The following is a 23,984-nucleotide window of genomic DNA, read 5'->3' on the forward strand; positions in this document are numbered from 1 at the left end:
CAGTGAAATGCTGAATACAACAGGCGTAGTAGACCTCACAGTGAAATGCTGAATACAACAGGTGTAGTAGACCTCACAGTGAAATGCTGAATACAACAGGTGTAGTAGACCTTACAGTGAAATGCTGAATACAACAGGTGTAGTAGACCTCACAGTGAAATGCTGAATACAACAGGTGTTCACCTTACAGTGAAATGCTGAATACAACAGGTGTAGTAGACCTTACAGTGAAATGCTGAATACAACTGCCTTGGAAGTGAGGGATCTAACATTACGTAGCCCTACTTTGATATGTGATATATCACAATCTCTTTCAATAATGACAGGAATCGAGAAGGTCTTTATCCTAGTGAGATTGCTGAGGCGAACACCGCCATGTTTAGTTTTGCCCAACCTAGATCGAGGCACAGACACGGTCTCAATGGGGATAGCTGAGCTGACTACACTGACTGTGTTAGTGGCAGACTCCACTAAGCTGGCAGGTTGGCTAACAGCCTGCTGCCTGGCCTGCACCCTATCTCATTGTGGAGCTACAGGAGTTAGAGCCCTGTCTATGTTGATTGATAAGATGAGGAATGGTTTGTCAAGATCCGTGTGGAAGAACTTGACTGGCCTGCACAGAGCCCTGACCTCAACCCCATCGAACACCTTTGGGATTAATTGGAACGCCGACAGCGAGCCAGGCCTAATCACCCAACATCAGTGCCCGACCTCACTAATGCTCTTGTGGCTGAATGGAGGCAGGTCCTGCTGCAATATTCCAACAACTAGTGGAAAGCCTTCCCAGAAGAGTCTGTTATATCAGCAAAGGACAACTCCATATTAATGCCCATGATTTTGGAATGAGATGTTGGACGATGTTGGACATACTTTTGGTCATGTAGTGTATGTTATTGCGTATATATATATATATTATTGTATGTTGTTTTTCTATATATATTATTATTGTATGGTGTTATTGTGTATATATATATATTATTATTGTATGTTGTTATAGTTGGCTACATCACCAGTGATCTGGTCTTCATGTGGATGACAGACCCAGTGATGTATATGTTGTTATAGTGTATATATATATATATTATTGTAAGGTGTTATTGTGTGTATATATATATATTATTATTGTATGTTATAGTTGGCTACACCACCAGTGATCTGGTCTTCATGTGGATGACAGACCCAGTCCAGATGGATGAAATCGCTCTGCCTCAGTTTGACATTAAACAGCAGGAGATACAGTACGGAAACTGCACCAAATTCTACCAAGGAACAGGTACCACACAAACACACACACACACAGACACACATACACACACACACACACAGACACACATACACACACACACTACTGCAAATACTGAAATAATTGAATAGGGCACTGAACATTGCTATCTTCTTATAAAGAACCCTAACCGTGTGTGTGTGTGTGTGTGTGTGTGTGTGTGTGTGTGTGTGTGTGTGTGTGTGTGTGTGTGTGTGTGTGTGTGTGTGTATGTGTGTGTGTGTGTGTGTGTGTGTGTGTGTGTGTGTGTGTGTGTGTGTGTGTGTGTGTGTGTGTGTGTGTGTGTGTGTGTGTAGGTTACTACACCTGTGTGGAGGTGATCTTCACATTAAGGAGACAGGTGGGCTTCTATATGATGGGAGTCTACGCCCCCACCCTTCTCATCGTGGTTCTCTCCTGGCTGTCCTTCTGGATCAACCCTGATGCCAGCGCTGCCAGGGTTCCTCTGGGTACGATCTTTAACCTTTAACCCTTCTGGATCAACCCTGATGCCAGCGCTGCCAGGGTTCCTCTGGGTATGATCTTTAACCTTTAACCCTTCTGGATCAACCCTGATGCCAGCGCTGCCAGGGTTCCTCTGGGTATGATCTTTAACCTTTAACCCTTCTGGATCAACCCTGATGCCAGCGCTGCCAGGGTTCCTCTGGGTACGATCTTTAACCTTTAACCCTTCTGGATCAACCCTGATGCCAGCGCTGCCAGGGTTCCTCTGGGTACGATCTTTAACCTTTAACCCTTCTGGATCAACCCTGATGCCAGCGCTGCCAGGGTTCCTCTGGGTATGATCTTTAACCTTTAACCCTTCTGGATCAACCCTGATGCCAGCGCTGCCAGGGTTCCTCTGGGTACGATCTTTAACCTTTAACCCTTCTGGATCAACCCTGATGCCAGCGCTGCCAGGGTTCCTCTGGGTATGATCTTTAACCTTTAACCCTTCTGGATCAACCCTGATGCCAGCGCTGCCAGGGTTCCTCTGGGTACGATCTTTAACCTTTAACCCTTCTGGATCAACCCTGATGCCAGCGCTGCCAGGGTTCCTCTGGGTACGATCTTTAACCTTTAACCCTTCTGGATCAACCCTGATGCCAGCGCTGCCAGGGTTCCTCTGGGTATGATCTTTAACCTTTAACCCTTCTGGATCAACCCTGATGCCAGCGCTGCCAGGGTTCCTCTGGGTATGATCTTTAACCTTTAACCCTTCTGGATCAACCCTGATGCCAGCGCTGCCAGGGTTCCTCCTCTTTAACCTTTAACCCTACCGTGGAAGAGGTTTGTTCTGGACCAGGTAATCATCTCATCTGGTTGTCCCTCCCCCTGTTTGTAGGCCTAGTCTATCCATCCGTCCCTGTTCATCCGTCCATCAGTCCATCCGTCCATCTGTCCATTCATCCAGAGGGCTGTCAGCAGGTCAGTCTGGGGACACCAGGAGACGATCATGACATCATCACAATATGATATCATGATAGCATCATACCATGACATCAATAGATCTGTCTGTCTGTCTCTGTCTCTAATGTCGCTGTCTGTATGTCTTTCTGTCTCTAATGTCTTTGTCTGTCTGTCTCTAATGTCTCTGTCTGTAATATGTCTGTCTCTCTAGGTATCCTGTCTGTCCTGTCCCTGTCCAGTGAGTCCATGTCTCTGTCTGTCTGTCTCTAATGTCTCTGTCTGTAATATGTCTGTCTCTCTAGGTATCCTGTCTGTCCTGTCCCTGTCCAGTGAGTCCATGTCTCTGTCTGTCTGTCTCTAATGTCTCTGTCTGTAATATGTCTGTCTCTCTAGGTATCCTGTCTGTCCTGTCCCTGTCCAGTGAGTCCATGTCTCTGTCTGTCTGTCTCTAATGTCTCTGTCTGTAATATGTCTGTCTCTCTAGGTATCCTGTCTGTCCTGTCCCTGTCCAGTGAGTCCATGTCTCTGTCTGTCTGTCTCTAATGTCTCTGTCTGTAATATGTCTGTCTCTCTAGGTATCCTGTCTGTCCTGTCCCTGTCCAGTGAGTCCATGTCTCTGTCTGTCTGTCTCTAATGTCTCTGTCTGTAATATGTCTGTCTCTCTAGGTATCCTGTCTGTCCTGTCCCTGTCCAGTGAGTCCATGTCTCTGTCTGTCTGTCTCTAATGTCTCTGTCTGTAATATGTCTGTCTCTCTAGGTATCCTGTCTGTCCTGTCCCTGTCCAGTGAGTCCATGTCTCTGTCTGTCTGTCTCTAATGTCTCTGTCTGTAATATGTCTGTCTCTCTAGGTATCCTGTCTGTCCTGTCCCTGTCCAGTGAGTCCATGTCTCTGTCTGTCTGTCTCTAATGTCTCTGTCTGTAATATGTCTGTCTCTCTAGGTATCCTGTCTGTCCTGTCCCTGTCCAGTGAGTCCATGTCTCTGTCTGTCTGTCTCTAATGTCTCTGTCTGTAATATGTCTGTCTCTCTAGGTATCCTGTCTGTCCTGTCCCTGTCCAGTGAGTCCATGTCTCTGTCTGTCTGTCTCTAATGTCTCTGTCTGTAATATGTCTGTCTCTCTAGGTATCCTGTCTGTCCTGTCCCTGTCCAGTGAGTCCATGTCTCTGTCTGTCTGTCTCTAATGTCTCTGTCTGTAATATGTCTGTCTCTCTAGGTATCCTGTCTGTCCTGTCCCTGTCCAGTGAGTCCATGTCTCTGTCTGTCTGTCTCTAATGTCTCTGTCTGTAATATGTCTGTCTCTCTAGGTATCCTGTCTGTCCTGTCCCTGTCCAGTGAGTCCATGTCTCTGTCTGTCTGTCTCTAATGTCTCTGTCTGTAATATGTCTGTCTCTCTAGGTATCCTGTCTGTCCTGTCCCTGTCCAGTGAGTCCATGTCTCTGTCTGTCTGTCTCTAATGTCTCTGTCTGTAATATGTCTGTCTCTCTAGGTATCCTGTCTGTCCTGTCCCTGTCCAGTGAGTCCATGTCTCTGTCTGTCTGTCTCTAATGTCTCTGTCTGTAATATGTCTGTCTCTCTAGGTATCCTGTCTGTCCTGTCCCTGTCCAGTGAGTCCATGTCTCTGTCTGTCTGTCTCTAATGTCTCTGTCTGTAATATGTCTGTCTCTCTAGGTATCCTGTCTGTCCTGTCCCTGTCCAGTGAGTCCATGTCTCTGGCGTCAGCGCTTCCTAAAGTCTCCTATGTGAAGGCGATAGACATCTGGCTCATCGCATGTCTGCTGTTCGGCTTCGCTTCACTGGTCGAATATGCAGTGGTACAGGTCAGAGACACAGACACACAGACACCTGTGTGTTTACATGGTGGAGAATGCAGTGGTACAGGTCAGAGACACAGACACACAGACACCTGTGTGTTTACATGGTGGAGTATGCAGTGGTACAGGTCAGAGACACAGACACACAGACACCTGTGTGTTTACATGGTGGAGAATGCAGTGGTACAGGTCAGAGACACAGACACACAGACACCTGTGTGTTTACATGGTGGAGAATGCAGTGGTACAGGTCAGAGACACAGACACACAGACACCTGTGTGTTTACATGGTGGAGAATGCAGTGGTACAGGTCAGAGACACAGACACACAGACACCTGTGTGTTTACATGGTGGAGAATGCAGTGGTACAGGTCAGAGACACAGACACACAGACACCTGTGTGTTTACATGGTGGAGAATGCAGTGGTACAGGTCAGAAACACAGACACACAGACACCTGTGTGTTTACATGGTGGAGAATGCAGTGGTACAGGTCAGAGACACAGACACACAGACACCTGTGTGTTTACATGGTGGAGAATGCAGTGGTACAGGTCAGAAACACAGACACACAGACACCTGTGTGTTTACATGGTGGAGTATGCAGTGGTACAGGTCAGAGACACAGACACACAGACACCTGTGTGTTTACATGGTGGAGTATGCAGTGGTACAGGTCAGAAACACAGACACACAGACACCTGTGTGTTTACATGGTGGAGAATGCAGTGGTACAGGTCAGAGACACAGACACACAGACACCTGTGTGTTTACATGGTGGAGTATGCAGTGGTACAGGTCAGAGACACAGACACACAGACACCTGTGTGTTTATATGGTGGAGAATGCAGTGGTACAGGTCAGAGACACAGACACACAGACACCTGTGTGTTTACATGGTGGAGTATGCAGTGGTACAGGTCAGAAACACAGACACACAGACACCTGTGTGTTTACATGGTGGAGAATGCAGTGGTACAGGTCAGAAACACAGACACACAGACACCTGTGTGTTTACATGGTGGAGAATGCAGTGGTACAGGTCAGAGACACAGACACACAGACACCTGTGTGTTTACATGGTGGAGAATGCAGTGGTACAGGTCAGAGACACAGACACACAGACACCTGTGTGTTTACATGGTGGAGAATGCAGTGGTACAGGTCAGAGACACAGACACACAGACACCTGTGTGTTTACATGGTGGAGAATGCAGTGGTACAGGTCAGAAACACAGACACACAGACACCTGTGTGTTTACATGGTGGAGTATGCAGTGGTACAGGTCAGAGACACAGACACACAGACACCTGTGTGTTTACATGGTGGAGTATGCAGTGGTACAGGTCAGAGACACAGACACACAGACACCTGTGTGTTTACATGGTGGAGAATGCAGTGGTACAGGTCAGAGACACAGACAAACAGACACCTGTGTGTTTACATGGTGGAGAATGCAGTGGTACAGGTCAGAGACACAGACACACAGACACCTGTGTGTTTATATGGTGGAGAATGCAGTGGTACAGGTCAGAAACACAGACACACAGACACCTGTGTGTTTACATGGTGGAGAATGCAGTGGTACAGGTCAGAGACACAGACACACAGACACCTGTGTGTTTACATGGTGGAGAATGCAGTGGTACAGGTCAGAAACACAGACACACAGACACCTGTGTGTTTACATGGTGGAGAATGCAGTGGTACAGGTCAGAAACACAGACACACAGACACCTGTGTGTTTACATGGTGGAGAATGCAGTGGTACAGGTCAGAGACACAGACACACAGACACCTGTGTGTTTACATGGTGGAGAATGCAGTGGTACAGGTCAGAGACACAGACACACAGACACCTGTGTGTTTACATGGTGGAGAATGCAGTGGTACAGGTCAGAGACACAGACACACAGACACCTGTGTGTTTACATGGTGGAGAATGCAGTGGTACAGGTCAGAAACACAGACACACAGACACCTGTGTGTTTACATGGTGGAGAATGCAGTGGTACAGGTCAGAAACACAGACACACAGACACCTGTGTGTTTACATGGTGGAGAATGCAGTGGTACAGGTCAGAAACACAGACACACAGACACCTGTGTGTTTACATGGTGGAGAATGCAGTGGTACAGGTCAGAGACACAGACACACAGACACCTGTGTGTTTACATGGTGGAGAATGCAGTGGTACAGGTCAGAAACACAGACACACAGACACCTGTGTGTTTACATGGTGGAGAATGCAGTGGTACAGGTCAGAAACACAGACACACAGACACCTGTGTGTTTACATGGTGGAGAATGCAGTGGTACAGGTCAGAAACACAGACACACAGACACCTGTGTGTTTACATGGTGGAGAATGCAGTGGTACAGGTCAGAGACACAGACACACAGACACCTGTGTGTTTACATGGTGGAGAATGCAGTGGTACAGGTCAGAAACACAGACACACAGACACCTGTGTGTTTACATGGTGGAGAATGCAGTGGTACAGGTCAGAGACACAGACACACAGACACCTGTGTGTTTACATGGTGGAGAATGCAGTGGTACAGGTCAGAGACACAGACACACAGACACCTGTGTGTTTACATGGTGGAGAATGCAGTGGTACAGGTCAGAAACACAGACACACAGACACCTGTGTGTTTACATGGTGGAGAATGCAGTGGTACAGGTCAGAGACACAGACACACAGACACCTGTGTGTTTACATGGTGGAGAATGCAGTGGTACAGGTCAGAGACACAGACACACAGACACCTGTGTGTTTACATGGTGTGTGGAAGTCTCTTTTTGGAAACACAATTCAATTCAATGAAATAACAAAAACTCCCTGTTTCTCTCTCTGTCTGTCTGTCCGTCTCTCTCTCTCGCTCTCTGTCTCTCTCTCGGTTGCTCTTGACTCCCTCCCCCCTCCCCCATCTCCTCCCTCCCCCTCCCCCATCTCTGCCCTCCCCCTCCCCCATATCCCCCTCCTCCCTCCCTCCCCCCTCCCCCATATCCCCCTCCTCCCTCCCTCCCCCCTCCCTCCCTCCCCCCTCCCCCATATCCCCCTCCTCCCTCCCCCCTCCCCCATCTCCTCCCTCCCCCTCCCCCATATCCCTCCCTCCCTCCCTCCCCATCTCTCCTCCCTCCCTCCCTCTCCCCCTCCTCCCTCTTTCCTCACTCCCTCCCTCCCTCTCCCCCTCCTCCCTCTCTCCTCCCTCTCCCCCTCCCTCCCTCTCTCCTCTCTCCTCCCTCCCTCCCCCCCCCCCTCCTGCTCCCTCCCCCAGGTCATGTTAAACAGTCCTAGGCGTATAGAGGAGGAGAAGGCTAAGATGGCATCTAAAGAGAAGGCTCTGAGAGAGAAAGAGGGGAAGAAGACTCCTTCTAAAACTAACACTGTCAACGGGACCGGAGGAACGCCCATTCATCACGTTAGCACTCTGCAGGCAAGACTACTCTACCGTGTGTGTGTGGATCTAGAGATGAGATGGGTATACTGTAATCACAGTAGAGTATCGTTAGGCAGCTCAGAGCCCTGACTTCATAACACTACCGTGTGGATCTAGAGATGAGATCGGTATACTGTAATCACAGTAGAGTATCGTTAGGCAGCTCAGAGCCCTGACTTCATAACACTACCGTGTGGATCTAGAGATGAGATCGGTATACTGTAATCACAGTAGAGTATCGTTAGGCAGCTCAGAGCCCTGACTTCATAACACTACCGTGTGGATCTAGAGATGAGATCGGTATACTGTAATCACAGTAGAGTATCGTTAGGCAGCTCAGAGCCCTGACTTCATAACACTACCGTGTGGATCTAGAGATGAGATCGGTATACTGTAATCACAGTAGAGTATCGTTAGGCAGCTCAGAGCCCTGACTTCATAACACTACCGTGTGTGTGTTGACAAAGCAACTGAAATGGATAAACAAAATTACACTCAAAAGTTCCAAAATAATAGAGAGATTTCAAATGTTATATTATGTCTATATACAGTGTTGTAACGATGTACACATAGTTAAAATACAAAAGGGAAAATAAATAAACATTTATTTAACTAGGCAAGTAAGTCAGTTAAGATCAAATCCGTATTTTCATCGACAGCCTACCCCAGCCAACTGTTCACCACCCTATAGGACTACCCTATAGTACCACCCTATAGTGGTCAGATGTGATGCAGCCTGGATTTGAACCAGGTACTGCAGTGACACCTCTTGTCAGATGTGATGCAGCCTGGATTCTAACCAGGTATTGCAGTGACCACTGCGCCACTCGGGTAATATTTACACATTTTTGTTCTTCACTGGTTGCCCTTTTCTTTTGGCAACAGGTCACAACTCTTGCTGCTGGGATGGCACACTGTGGTATTTCATCCAATAGATATTGTGGTTTAATAAATTACATTTGTTTTCTAATTCTTTGTGGATCTGTGTAATCTGAAATACAGTGAAATTATTCAGACCTCGACTTTTCCCACATGTTGTTATTCTAAAATGGATTAAATAACAAAAAATACACTTGAGATGTTTCTACAACTTGATTGGAGTCCACCTGTGGTCAATTCAATAGATTGGCCATGTCGTGTCTTTGGCATCATTAAACTGAAGACTGTTTAGTTTATCAAATCAATTCCCTGTAATTATTATTACGTGATTAATTAATCAGGTAGATGTAATTAACTAGGAAGTCGGGGCACCAAGGAAAATATTCAGATTACAAAGTTATAATTTTCCTAATATAACTTGAGATATTTTAATATCTGATCAATTAGTCTACTAATTAATGAATTCTTCTTTACCTCACGTTAGTCTCATTCCAAACGTCCAAATTGTTGGTTATCTGCACGAACCCAGTCTTCACTATGAGTCATCCATACATCAATTGTCTCAAACATTTATTTATTAACTAAATAATCACAGAAATGCATAAACAGACAGTAGATAGTTACAAGGAAATGATAACGGAGTTTCCCTAGTGGGATAAACCGGTATCGCGGCTAGGTGGACAAAAGGGGAGTGGGGGTCAACTGAGATAAAAGACACAACAAAGTGATAATTATAACAATTGAAATGCTAATCCTTTGCACATGAATGCTCACTCATTCGGCAATAATTGCAATCCATATATATATTTACGCTCAGTGTGTCGTCGTGATCTCTGTTGGAAAGTTAGTTTCTGTTGGAGAGTTTGTCCGCCCTCTCTCTCTCTCTGTCGTGGTTAGAATGCATAGTTCAGAGTAACATTCAGCAATGTTGTTATAGAATAGATGTTTCGGCGGTTGTCGGTCCTCGCGTTCAATGATACCGAACTCCTAGCTGTAGACTAGTAATTAGTATCAAAGATTTGTTCTTATTCTGTCGGTTCGATAGTCTCAGAGTTTAACCACATGGTATGGTTAGGAATTCAGCAATCATCTGAAACCTTAGCCCTCTCGTGGTTATCGAGGTAAGCTGGTCGCTACTCAAACCGTAGCCCTCTGTGATGAGAGAAGCATGGTCTGAAGATAAATTCTCAAGTGTTATATTCGGAAGAGCAGAAAGGGGCTGTCTCACAACGCCAGATCAATGTCTGTGCTCATGGGGTGGGCCTATGATTTAGTTAAACTCCAAAGGGAATTGGAGTTTCCTTCATTAAACAGTTTAAAATCACATTACATGATTTCACAAATAGTTTCATCTTTACTCATTCATTTTATACAACAATTAGATGCAAGCCTCACAACGGAGACTCTTGTATAAACAAGGTTATGGTAATGTGGCTGTATTGTCTCTCATGAGTTTCACAAAATTGTACCAAACGGACCAGTTCGTAGCTACTTCACCGACCGTTTAAACATTCTCCAGAACATTGTTCAGTTCTCAAGTTCTGTGAGTTGGAAGAAATGTGTTTGTTCTCTCTATGAAAACTGACTCTCTCTCTATACTGTCTGGCCACGAGGAAGAATCTCCTCCAGGAATGTATGATCTGCCTAACAGAGCCTGGTGTAGGGGGAAGAGAGAGAGGGGGATGGTGCAGAGAGAGGGGGATGGTGCTCGCTGTACCCAAAGAGGGCAACGGCATGACAGACATGATTTGGAAAGGCACACGCCTGTCTATATAAGGTCCCACAGTTGACAGTGCATGTCAAAGCAAAAACCAAGCCATGAGGTCGAAGGAATTGTCCGTAGAGCACAGATCTGTGGAAGGGTACCAAAATGTCCCCAAGAACACAGTGGCCTCCATCATTCTTAAATGGAAGATGTTTGAAACCACCAAGACTCTTCCTAGAGCTGGCCACCCTGCCAAACTGAGCAATCGGGGGAGAAGGGCCTTGGTCAGGGAGGTGACCAAGAACCCGATGGTCACGCTGACGGAGCTCTTGAGTTCCTCTGTGGAGATGGGAGAACCTTCCAGAAGGACGACAATCTCTGCAGCACTCTACCAATCAGGCATTTATTGTAGAGTGGCCGGACGGAAGCCACTCCTCAGTAAAAAGCCCACGACGGCCTGCTTAGAGTTTGCCAAAAGGCAACTAAATGACTCTCAGACAATGAGAAACAAGATTCGCTGGTCTGATGAAATCAAGATTGAACTCTTTGGCCTGAAGACCAAGGATCATGTCTGGAGGAAACCTGGCACCATCCCTACGGTGAAGCATGGTGGTGGCAGCATCATTCTGTGGGGATGTTTTTCAGCAGCAGGGACTGGGAGACTAGTCAGGTTCGAGGGAAAGATGACCGGAGCAAAGTACAGAGAGATCCTTGATGACAACCTCCTCAGACTGGGGTGAAGGTTCACCTTCCAGCAGGACAACGACCCTAAGCACAGAGCCAAGACAACGCAGGAGTGGCTTCGGGACAAGTCTCTGAATGTCCTTGAGTGGCCCAGCCAGAGCCCGGACTTGAACCCGATCGAACATCACAGGAGAGACCTGTAAATAGCTGTGAAAACGCTCCCCTTCCAACCTGACAGAGCTTGAGAGGATATGCAGAGAAGAATGGGAGAAACTCTCCAAATACAGGTGTGCCAAGCTTGTAGCGTCATACCCAAGAAGACTTGAGGCTGTAATCGCTGCCAAAGGTGCTTCAACAAGTACTGTGTAGAGGGTCTGAGTACTTATATAAATGTGATAATTCAGTTTTCTTTGTTTATAAATTAGCAAACATTTCTAAAAACCCTGTTTTGCTTTGTCATTATGGGGTATTGTGTGTAGATTAGAAAAAAAACAATTGTGTGCAGTCTTCTCTTGAGAGCCAGGTCTGCCTACGGCAACCTTTCTCAATAGCAAGGCTATGCTCACTGAGTCTGTACATAGCCTGTCTTCTCTTGAGAGCCAGGTCTGCCTACGGCAACCTTTCTCAATAGCAAGGCTATGCTCACTGAGTCTGTACATAGTCAAAAAGTCACAGTGGTCACGTATTTGTTATGAAAGGTTTGGGAATCGCTTCCTTTTAGGTGGTTGTAGAATTTAATGTCTCTTTTCAGGATTTTGATAATTTGCGGGTATCGGCATAATTCTGCTCTGCCTGCATTATTTGGTGTTTTACGTGGTACACAGAGGATATTTTGTGAATTCTTGGTTGGTGAGCAGACCCCAGGCCCCACAACCATAAAGGGCAATGGGTTCTATAACTGATTAAAATATTTTTAGCCAGATCCTAATTGGTATGTAAAATGTTATGTTTCTTTTGATGACATAGAAAGCCCTTCTTGCCTTGTCTCTCAGATCGTTCACAGGTTTGTGGAAATGACCTGTGACGCTGATATTTAGGCCGAGGTAGGCATGTTTTTTTTGTATGCTCGTGGGCAACAGAACCTAGATGGAATTTGTATTAATTTGTATTATTTTTTAAACCTTTATTTAACTAGGCAAGTCAGTTAAGAACAAATTCTTATTTACAATGACGGCCTACCAAAAGGCCTCCTGCGGAGATGGGGCCTGGGATTTAAAAAAAAATATAGAACAAAAATAGGACAGAACACACATCCCAACAAGAGAGACACCACAACACTACATAAAGAGAGACCAAAGACAAGAACATGGTAGCAACACAACATGACAAGAACATGGTAGCAACACAACATGACAAGAACATGGTAGCAACACAACATGACAACAACATGGTAGCAACACAACATGACAACAACATGGTAGAAACACAACATGGTAGCAACTCAACATGACAACAACATGGTAGCAACACAACATGACAACAACATGGTAGCAACACAACATGACAACAACATGGTAGCAACACAACATGACAACAACATGGTAGCAACACAACATGACAACAACATGACAACAACATGGTAGAAACACAACATGACAACAACATGGTAGAAACACAACATGACAACAACATGGTAGCAACACAACATGACAACAACATGGTAGCAACACAACATGGTAGCAACACAACATGACAACAACATGGTAGCAACACAACATGACAACAACATGGTAGAAACACAACATGACAACAACATGGTAGCAACACAACATGACAACAACATGGTAGCATCACAACATGACAACAACATGGTAGCAACACAACATGACAACAACATGGTAGCAACACAACATGACAACAACATGGTAGCAGCACAACATGACAACAACATGGTAGAAACACAACATGACAACAACATGGTAGCAACACAACATGACAACAACATGGTAGCAACACAACATAACAACAACATGGTAGCAACACAACATGACAACAACATGGTAGCAATACAACATGACAACAACATGGTAGCAATACAACATGACAACAACATGGTAGCAACACAACATGACAACAACATGGTAGCAACATGACAACAACATGGTAGCAACACAACATAACAACAACATGGTAGCAACACAACATGACAACAACATGGTAGCAACATGACAACAACATGGTAGCAATACAACATGACAACAACATGGTAGCAACACAACATGACAACAACATGGTAACAACATGACAACAACATGGTAGCAACATGACAACAACATGGTAGCAACACAACATGACAACAACATGGTAGCAATACAACATGACAACAACATGGTAGCAATACAACATGACAACAACATGGTAGCAACACAACATGACAACAACATGGTAGCAACATGACAACAACATGGTAGCAACACAACATAACAACAACATGGTAGCAACACAACATGACAACAACATGGTAGCAACATGACAACAACATGGTAGCAATACAACATGACAACAACATGGTAGCAACACAACATGACAACAACATGGTAACAACATGACAACAACATGGTAGCAACACAACATAACAACAACATGGTAGCAACACAACATAACAACAACATGGTAGCAACACAACATGACAACAACATGGTAGCAACACAACATGACAACAACATGGTAGAAACACAACATGACAACAACATGGTAGCAACACAACATGACAACAACATGGTAGCAACACAACATGACAACAACATGGTAGCAACACAACATGACAACAACATGGTAGCAACACAACATGACAACAACATGGTAGCAACACAACATTACAACAACATGGTAGAAACACAACATGACAACAACATGGTAGCAACACAACATGACAACAACATGGTAGCAACACAACATGACAACAACATGGTAGCAACACAACATGACAACAACATGGTAGAAACACAACATGACAACAACATGGTAGCAACACAACATGACAACAACATGGTAGCAGCACAACATGACAACAACATGGTAGCAACACAACATGACAACAACATGGTAGCAACACAACATGACAACAGCATGGTAGCAACACAACATGACAACAACATGGTAGCAACACAACATGACAACAACATGGTAGCAACACAACTTGACAACAACATGGTAGCAACACAACATGACAACAACATGGCAGCAACACAACATGACAACAACATGGTAGAAACACAACATGACAACAACATGGTAGCAACACAACATGACAACAACATGGTAACAACACAACATAACAACAACATGGTAGCAACACAACATAACAACAACATGGTAGCAACACAACATGACAACAACATGGTAGCAACACAACATGACAACAACATGGTAGCAACACAACATGACAACAACATGGTAGCAACACAACATGACAACAACATGGTAGCAACACAACATGGTAGCAACACAACATGACAACAACATGGTAGCAGCACAACATGACAACAACATGGTAGCAACACAACATGACAACAACATGGTAGCAACACAACATGACAACAACATGGTAGCAACACAACATGACAACAACATGGTAGCAACACAACATGGTAGCAACACAACATGACAACAACATGGTAGCAACACAACATGACAACAACATGGTAGCAACACAACATGACAACAACATGGTAGCAACACAACATGACAACAACATGGTAGCAACACAACATGACAACAACATGGTAGCAACACAACATGACAACAACATGGTAGCAACACAACATGACAACAACATGGTAACAACACAACATGACAACAACATGGTAGCAACACAACTTGACAACAACATGGCAGCAACACAACATAACAACAACATGGTAACAACATGGTAGCAACACAACATGACTACAACATGGTAGAAACACAACATGACAACAACATGGTAGCAACACAACATGGTAACAACACAACATGACAACAACATGGTAGCAACACAACATGGTAGCAACACAACATGACAACAACATGGTAGCAACACAACATGACAACAACATGGTAGCAACACAACATGACAACAACATGGTAGCAACACAACATGACAACAACATGGTAGCAACACAACATGACAACAACATGGTAGCAACACAACATGACAACAACATGGTAGCAACACAACATGACAACAACATGGTAACAACACAACATGACAACAACATGGTAGCAACACAACTTGACAACAACATGGTAGCAACACAACATGACAACAACATGGCAGCAACACAACATGACAACAACATGGTAACAACATGGTAGCAACACAACATGACTACAACATGGTAGAAACACAACATGACAACAACATGGTAGCAACACAACATGACAACAACATGGTAGCAACACAACATGACAACAACATGGTAGCAACACAACATGACAACAACATGGTAGCAACACAACATGACAACAACATGGTAGCAACACAACATGACAACAACATGGTAGAAACACAACATGGTAGCAACACAACATGACAACAACATGGTAGAAACACAACATGACAACAACATGGTAGCAACACAACATGACAACACAACATGGCAGCAACACAACATGACAACAACATGGTAGAAACACAACATGACAACAACATGGTAGCAACACAACATGACAACAACATGGTAGCAACACAACATGATAACAACATGGTAGCAACACAACATGACAACAACATGGTAGAAACACAACATGACAACAACATGGTAACAACATGGTAGCAACACAACATGACAACAACATGGTAACAACATGACAACAACATGGTAGCAACACAACATGACAACAACATGGTAGCAACACAACATGACAACAACATGGTAGCAACACAACATGACAACAACATGGTAGCAGCACAACATGACAACAACATGGTAGCAACACAACATGACAACAACATGGTAGCAACACAACATGGTAGCAACACAACATGACAACAACATGGTAGCAACACAACATGACAACAACATGGTAGCAACACAACATGACAACAACATGGTAGCAGCACAACATGACAACAACATGGTAGCAACACAACATGACAACAACATGGTAGCAACACAACATGACAACAACATGGTAGCAACACAACATGACAACAACATGGTAGAAACACAACATGACAACAACATGGTAGCAACACAACATGACAACAACATGGTAGTAACACAACATGACAACAACATGGTAGCAACACAACATGACAACAACATGGTAGCAACACAACATGACAACAACATGGTAGAAACACAACATGACAACAACATGGTAACAACATGGTAGCAACACAACATGACAACAACATGGTAACAACATGACAACAACATGGTAGCAACACAACATGACAACAACATGGTAGCAACACAACATGACAACAACATGGTAGCAACACAACATGACAACAACATGGTAGCAACACAACATGACAACAGCATGGTAGCAACACAACATGACAACACAACATAACAACAACATGGTAGAAACACAACATGACAACAACATGGTAGCAACACAACATGACAACAACATGGTAGCAACACAACATGACAACAACATGGCAGCAACACAACATGACAACAACATGGTAACAACACAACATGACAACAACATGGTAGCAACACAACATGACAACAACATGGTAGCAACACAACATGACAACAACATGGTAGCAACACAACATGACAACAACATGGTAGCAACACAACATGACAACAACATGGTAGAAACACAACATGACAACAACATGGTAGCAACACAACATGACAACAACATGGTAGCAACACAACATGACAACAACATGGTAGCAACACAACATGACAACAACATGGTAGCAACACAACATGGTAGCAACACAACATGACAACAACATGGCAGCAACACAACATGACAACAACATGGTAGCAACACAACATGACAACAACATGGTAGCAACACAACATGACAACAACATGGCAGCAACACAACATGACAACAACATGGTAACAACACAACATGACAACAACATGGTAGCAACACAACATGACAACAACATGGTAGCAACACAACATGACAACAACATGGTAGAAACACAACATGACAACAACATGGTAGCAACACAACATGACAACAACATGGTAGCAACACAACATGACAACAACATGGTAGCAACACAACATGGTAGCAACACAACATGACAACAACATGGTAGCAACACAACATGACAACAACATGGTAGCAACACAACATAACAACAACATGGTAGCAACTCAACATGACAACAACATGGCAGCAACACAACATGACAACAACATGGTAGCAACACAACATGACAACAACATGGTAGCAACACAACATGACAACAACATGGTAGCAACACAACATGACAACAACATGGTAGCAACACAACATGACAACAACATGGTAGCAACACAACATGACAACAACATGGTAGCAACACAACATGGTAGCAACACAACATGACAACAACATGGTAGCAACACAACATGACAACAACATGGTAGCAACACAACATGGTAGCAACACAACATGGTAGCAGCACAAAACATGGTACAAACATTATTGGGCACAGACAGCAGCACAAAGGGCAAGAAGGTAGAGACAACAATACATACAATGTGTGGTCCTGGCAACTGGAACACCATTACTTCTGTCTTACTGAGATTCACTGTCAGGGCCCAGGTCTGTCAGGGCCCAGGTCTGTCAGGGCCCAGGTCTGTCAGGGCCCAGGTCTGTCAGGGCCCAGGTCTGTCAGGGCCCAGGTCTGTCAGGGCCCAGGTCTGTCAGGGCCCAGGTCTGACAGAATCTGTGCAGAAGATCTATCTGCTGCTGTAGACCCTCCTGGTGTCATGCCCTGACCTTAGAGAGCCTTTTTTTATTCTCTATTTGGTTAGGTCAGGGTGTGACTTGGGTGGGCAAATCTATGTGTTATATTTATTTGTTGGCCGGGTGTGGTTCCCAATCAGAGGCAGCTGTCTATCGTTGTCTCTGATTGGGGATCATACTTAGGCAGCCTGTTTTCCACCTGAGTTTGTGGGATCTTGTTTCTGTGTAGCCTGCAGAGCGGTACGTTCGTTTATCTTTTGTTGTGATTTTGGTGTTCATCTAAATAAAGAAAGATGCTTACCACGCTGCGCCTTGGTCTCATTCCGACGACGGACGTAACACCTGGGTTGGGAACAGAAGCACCAGATCATCAACAGTAGACATTTGACTTCAGATTCTGGTAGGGTGAGGCCGGGTGCTGCAGACTGTGCTAGTGCCCTCGCCAAATCATTGATATATATGTTGAAGAGGGTGGGGCTTAAGTTGCATCCCTGTCTCACCCCACGGCCCGGCCCACGGCCAATTTTAACCGCACACTTGTTTATGTACATGGATTTTATAATATCGTATGTTTTTCCCCCCATCATCACTTTCCATCAATTTGTATAGCAGACCTTCATGACAAATTGAGTCGAAAGCTTTTTTTAAATCAACAAAGTATGAAAAGACGTTGCCTTTGTTTTGGTTTGTTTGTCTGTCGTTTACAGTAATTTGGTGAAAAGCCAATTTGATATTTGCTCAGAACATTGTTTTCACTGAGGAAATGTACAATACAATTTAAAGAATGTTCCCAACATTGCTCTCTCTGTAACTCTCTCTCTGTAACTCTCTCTCTCTCCTGATTATTTACTTCCTACACATCTCTACTTTACTGCTGTCCTAACATTACTAACTGGTGTCTGTCTGTGTCTGTAGGTGGTGGAGACCCGTTGTAAGAAGGTGTGTACATCTAAGTCAGACCTCCGCTCTAATGACTTCAGCATCGTGGGATCTCTCCCCAGAGACTTTGAGCTTTCTAACTTTGACTGCTATGGCAAGCCCATTGAGGTTAGCGGGGCAACCGGCAAATCACAGGCCAAGAACAACAAGAAGGCCCCGCCCCCTAAACCTGTCATCCCCGCTGCAGCGAAACGCATCGACCTGTACGCACGTGCTCTGTTCCCCTTCAGTTTCCTCTTCTTCAACGTCATATACTGGTCTGTCTACTTGTAGGAAGGTGTGTGTGTGTTAATATCTGAGAATGTCAGTGGGTATTTTCATCTTTTATAGTAACATAATTTACTACTTTATCTTGACCTGTAATCCCTGACCTCTAACCCCTGACCCCTTGCCCATGAACCCCAATCCTACATTTAAGAGGCTGGTTTCCCAGACTCAGATAAGACCCAGTCCTGGACTACTCTCCCTCAATAGATAAAGTCCATTGGACTTAATCCAAGAAAAGGCTTCATCTGTGTCCAGGGAACTACCCCAACATGTAGAAGTGATCTTAGATTAGAACTCATCCTCTATGGCTTGGCTTTCTCAATGTAGTAACGGGCCAGAGACAGGCAGACAGACGGACAGGTGGACACGCAGACAGGTAGACAGGCAGACTGACAGACATTCATCCTATATGGCTTGGCTTTCTCAATGTAGTAACGGGCCAGAGACAGGCAGACAGGCAGAGACAGGCAGAGACAGGCAGAGACAGGCAGACAGGCAGAGACAGGCAGACAGGCAGAGGCAGGCAGACAGGCAGACAGGCGGACACGCAGACAGACAGATAGAAAGACAGACAGACAGACAGACAGATAGAAAGGCAGACTTACAGACAGAGACACACAAACAGGCCTCTAGAGTGGCGCAGTGGTCTAAGGCCCTGCAGTGCTAGCTGTGCCACTAGAGATTCTGGGTTCAAGTCCAGGCTCTGTTGCAGCTGGCTGCGATCAGGTGACCCATGGGGGCGGGGCAGAATTGGCCCAGCGTCGTCCGGGTTGGGGGAGGGTTTGGGCTGCAGGGATGTCCTTGTTCCATAGCGCACTAGCGACTCCTGGGCACGCTGACACGGTCGCCAGGTGTACAGTGTTTCCTCCGACACATTGGTGCGGCTGGCTTCCGGGTTAAGTGGGCATTGTGTCAAGAAGCAGTGTGGCTTGGTTGGGTTGTGTTTCGGAGGACGCACGGCTCTCAAACTTTGTCTCTCCCGAGTCCGTAGGGGAGTTGCAGCGATGAAACAAGACTGTAACTACCAATTGGATACCACGAAAAAGGGGTATAAAATATATATATTTTAAAAGAGAGGCAGGCGGGCTGGCAGGCAGGCGGGCAGGGGGGCAGGCAGATAGATGAGCAGGCAGGCAGACAGGCAGGCAGGCAGACAGGTAGGCAGATAGATGGACAGGGAGACATTCATCATATATGGCTTCCTCTATGTATTAACCGCATGTTTCTATAGCAGACCACAGACAGACGGACGAACAGGCAGATGGATATACAGATAGACGGACAGGCAAGCAGACAGACAGACGGACGGACAGGCAGATGGATATACAGATAGACGGACAGGCAAGCAGACAGACAGACGGACGGACAGGCAGATGGATATACAGATAGACGGACAGGCAAGCAGACAGACGGACGGACGGGCAGGCAGATAGATATACAGATAGACGGACAGGCAAGCAGGCAGACAGACGGACGGGCAGGCAGATAGACGGACGGGCAGGCAGACAGACAGACGGACGGGCAGGCAGATAGACGGACAGGCAGGCAGGCAGACAGACGGACGGGCAGGCAGATAGACAGACGGGCAGGCAGACAGACAGACGGGCAGATAGACGGACGGGCAGGCAGGCAGGCAGGCAGATGGACAGGCAGACAAACGGGCAGGCAGAAAGACGGACAGGCAGGCAGACAGAGGCAGACAGACAGATTCTCCTTGGACCTCTCTCATCAACGAGCTGTTTTCTGAGATACTGAATTTTGCGCGCTTGGCACATAGTTTTGCCCATTCTATCATTCAGTTGAACAGTAACTGAATGCCTCGATGCCTGCTTTATTTAGCAAGACACAGCCACACAACTCACTGTCTGTAATCCCTTTATTTAGCAAGACACAGCCACACAACTCACTGTCTGTAATCCCTTTATTTAGCAAGACACAGCCACACAACTCACTGTCTGTAATCCCTTTATTTAGCAAGACACAGCCACACAACTCACTGTCTGTAATCCCTTTATTTAGCAAGACACAGCCACACAACTCACTGTCTGTAATCCCTTTATTTAGCAAGACACAGCCACACAACTCACTGTCTGTAATCCCTTTATTTAGCAAGACACAGCCACACAACTCACTGTCTGTAATCCCTTTTGTGAAATGGGGGGGGGGGACCTAATAAACTGGCCGGAGAGGGTATATCATCGATACATGAATATAGCAGTATATATAGCATGTTAACATGGGGATATATACAGCATCATCGATACATGAATATAACAGTATATATGGGTCGACTGTTGGTTTCTTGAGGAGGGGAGCGACTTGAAGAAATCTTGAAGTCAGTGGTCAGGGATGAGTTGATGAGGGAAGAGAGGAATGGGAGAAGATCTCCAGAGGGTGTGGAGAAGGGAGGAAGGGTTGAGTGGGCAGGTTGTCGGGCGGACGGACATCACTAGTCGCAGGATTTTATCTGGAGAGAGAGGGGAGAAAGAGGTCAAGGCGTTTGGTAGTTCTGTGTGAGTGGGACCAGTGGACTCAATAGGCTGAGTGAATGAGTGGGACCAGTGGACTCAATAGGCTGAGTGAATGAGGAGCAGATGTCGTCAACCTATCCCCTCTAGTTACCACTATTCCAACACTATAGTCAATTACATTGGGCCAAAGTAATTGGGAACAGGGCTCTGGTCTAAAGTAGTGCACTATGAAGGGAACAGGGCTCTGGTCTAAAGTAGTGCACTATGAAGGGAACAGGGCTCTGGTCTAAAGTAGTGCACTATGAAGGGAACAGGGCTCTGGTCTAAAGTAGTGCACTATGAAGGGAACAGGGCTCTGGTCTAAAGTAGTGCACTATGAAGGGAACAGGGCTCTGGTCTAAAGTAGTGCACTATGAAGGGAACAGGGCTCTGGTCTAAAGTAGTGCACTATGAAGGGAACAGGGCTCTGGTCTAAAGTAGTGCACTATGAAGGGAACAGTGCCCTGTAGAGGAATTTGGTGCCATTTTAGATTGGCCCTGTGTGTATGCAACATGATATATCTAATGATGTTAGATTATATATATTAGTGTAAATTATGTTATTTGATCTATATTAATGTAAATGATACTGTATGATGTAAATGTCTCAGAAAATAAACTGCCTGATCCTGAAAGAACCAATAAAAACCCAGATGACAAAGCTCTCTTTCTCTCTAAAGCTCTCTGCCGAGTACCAGACCTAACCATAACCCTCTAGACCAGGAGACAACCCTGTAGAGTACCAGACCTAACCATAACCCTCTAGACCAGGAGACAACCCTGTAGAGTACCAGTCCTAACCATAACCCTCTAGACCAGGAGACAACCCTGTAGAGTACCAGACCCAACCATAACCCTCTAGACCAGGAGACAACCCTGTAGAGTACCAGACCTAACCATAACCCTCTAGACCAGGAGACAACCCTGTAGAGTACCAGACCCAACCATAACCCTCTAGACCAGGAGACAACCCTGTAGAGTACCAGACCTAACCATAACCCTCTAGACCAGGAGACAACCCTGTAGAGTACCAGACCTAACCATAACCCTCTAGACCAGGAGACAACCCTGTAGAGTACCAGACCTAACCATAACCCTCTAGACCAGGAGACAACCCTGTAGAGTACCAGACCTAACCATAACCCTCTAGACCAGGAGGAGACAACCCTGTAGAGTACCAGACCCAACCATAACCCTCTAGACCAGGAGACAACCCTGTAGAGTACCAGACCCAACCATAACCCTCTAGACCAGGAGACAACCCTGTAGAGTACCAGACCCAACCATAACCCTCTAGACCAGGAGACAACCCTGTAGAGTACCAGACCCAACCATAACCCTCTAGACCAGGAGACAACCCTGTAGAGTACCAGACCCAACCATAACCCTCTAGACCAGGAGGAGACAACCCTGTAGAGTACCAGACCTAACCATAACCCTCTAGACCAGGAGGAGACAACCCTGTAGAGTACCAGACCCAACCATAACCCTCTAGACCAGGAGACAACCCTGTAGAGTACCAGACCCAACCATAACCCTCTAGACCAGGAGACAACCCTGTAGAGTACCAGACCTAACCATAACCCTCTAGACCAGGAGACAACCCTGTAGAGTACCAGACCCAACCATAACCCTCTAGACCAGGAGACAACCCTGTAGAGTACCAGACCCAACCATAACCCTCTAGACCAGGAGGAGACAACCCTGTAGAGTACCAGACCCAACCATAACCCTCTAGACCAGGAGGAGACAACCCTGTAGAGTACCAGACCTAACCATAATCCTCTAGACCAGGAGACAACCCTGTAGAGTACCAGACCCAACCATAACCCTCTAGACCAGGAGACAACCCTGTAGAGTACCAGACCTAACCATAACCCTCTAGACCAGGAGACAAGCCTGTAGAGTACCAGACCCAACCATAACCCTCTAGACCAGGAGACAACCCTGTAGAGTACCAGACCCAACCATAACCCTCTAGACCAGGAGGAGACAACCCTGTAGAGTACCAGACCCAACCATAACCCTCCAGACCAGGAGACAACCCTGTAGAGTACCAGACCCAACCATAACCCTCTAGACCAGGAGGAGACAACCCTGTAGAGTACCAGACCTAACCATAACCCTCTAGACCAGGAGACAACCCTGTAGAGTACCAGACCCAACCATAACCCTCTAGACCAGGAGGAGACAACCCTGTAGAGTACCAGA

At 45.7% G+C, this 23,984-nt stretch overlaps 1 protein-coding gene across 1 annotated transcript; it reads left to right on the forward strand.

The window, feature by feature from the left end:
- Positions 1-1,135: 1,135 nt before the first annotated feature.
- On the forward strand, positions 1,136-19,269 carry LOC120038042 (glycine receptor subunit beta-like; the record flags this gene model as incomplete). The annotated part of the gene is made up of 5 exons (XM_038983982.1): positions 1,136-1,273; positions 1,579-1,731; positions 4,339-4,487; positions 7,770-7,928; positions 18,973-19,269. Coding segments are annotated over 5 exons (896 nt in total), but the record flags the coding sequence as incomplete, so codon positions are not given.
- Between the last annotated feature and the right edge of the window lie 4,715 nt (positions 19,270-23,984).

The sequence above is a fragment of the Salvelinus namaycush genome, unplaced genomic scaffold (genome assembly GCF_016432855.1).
Source record: "Salvelinus namaycush isolate Seneca unplaced genomic scaffold, SaNama_1.0 Scaffold2049, whole genome shotgun sequence".
Taxonomy (NCBI): domain Eukaryota; kingdom Metazoa; phylum Chordata; class Actinopteri; order Salmoniformes; family Salmonidae; genus Salvelinus; species Salvelinus namaycush.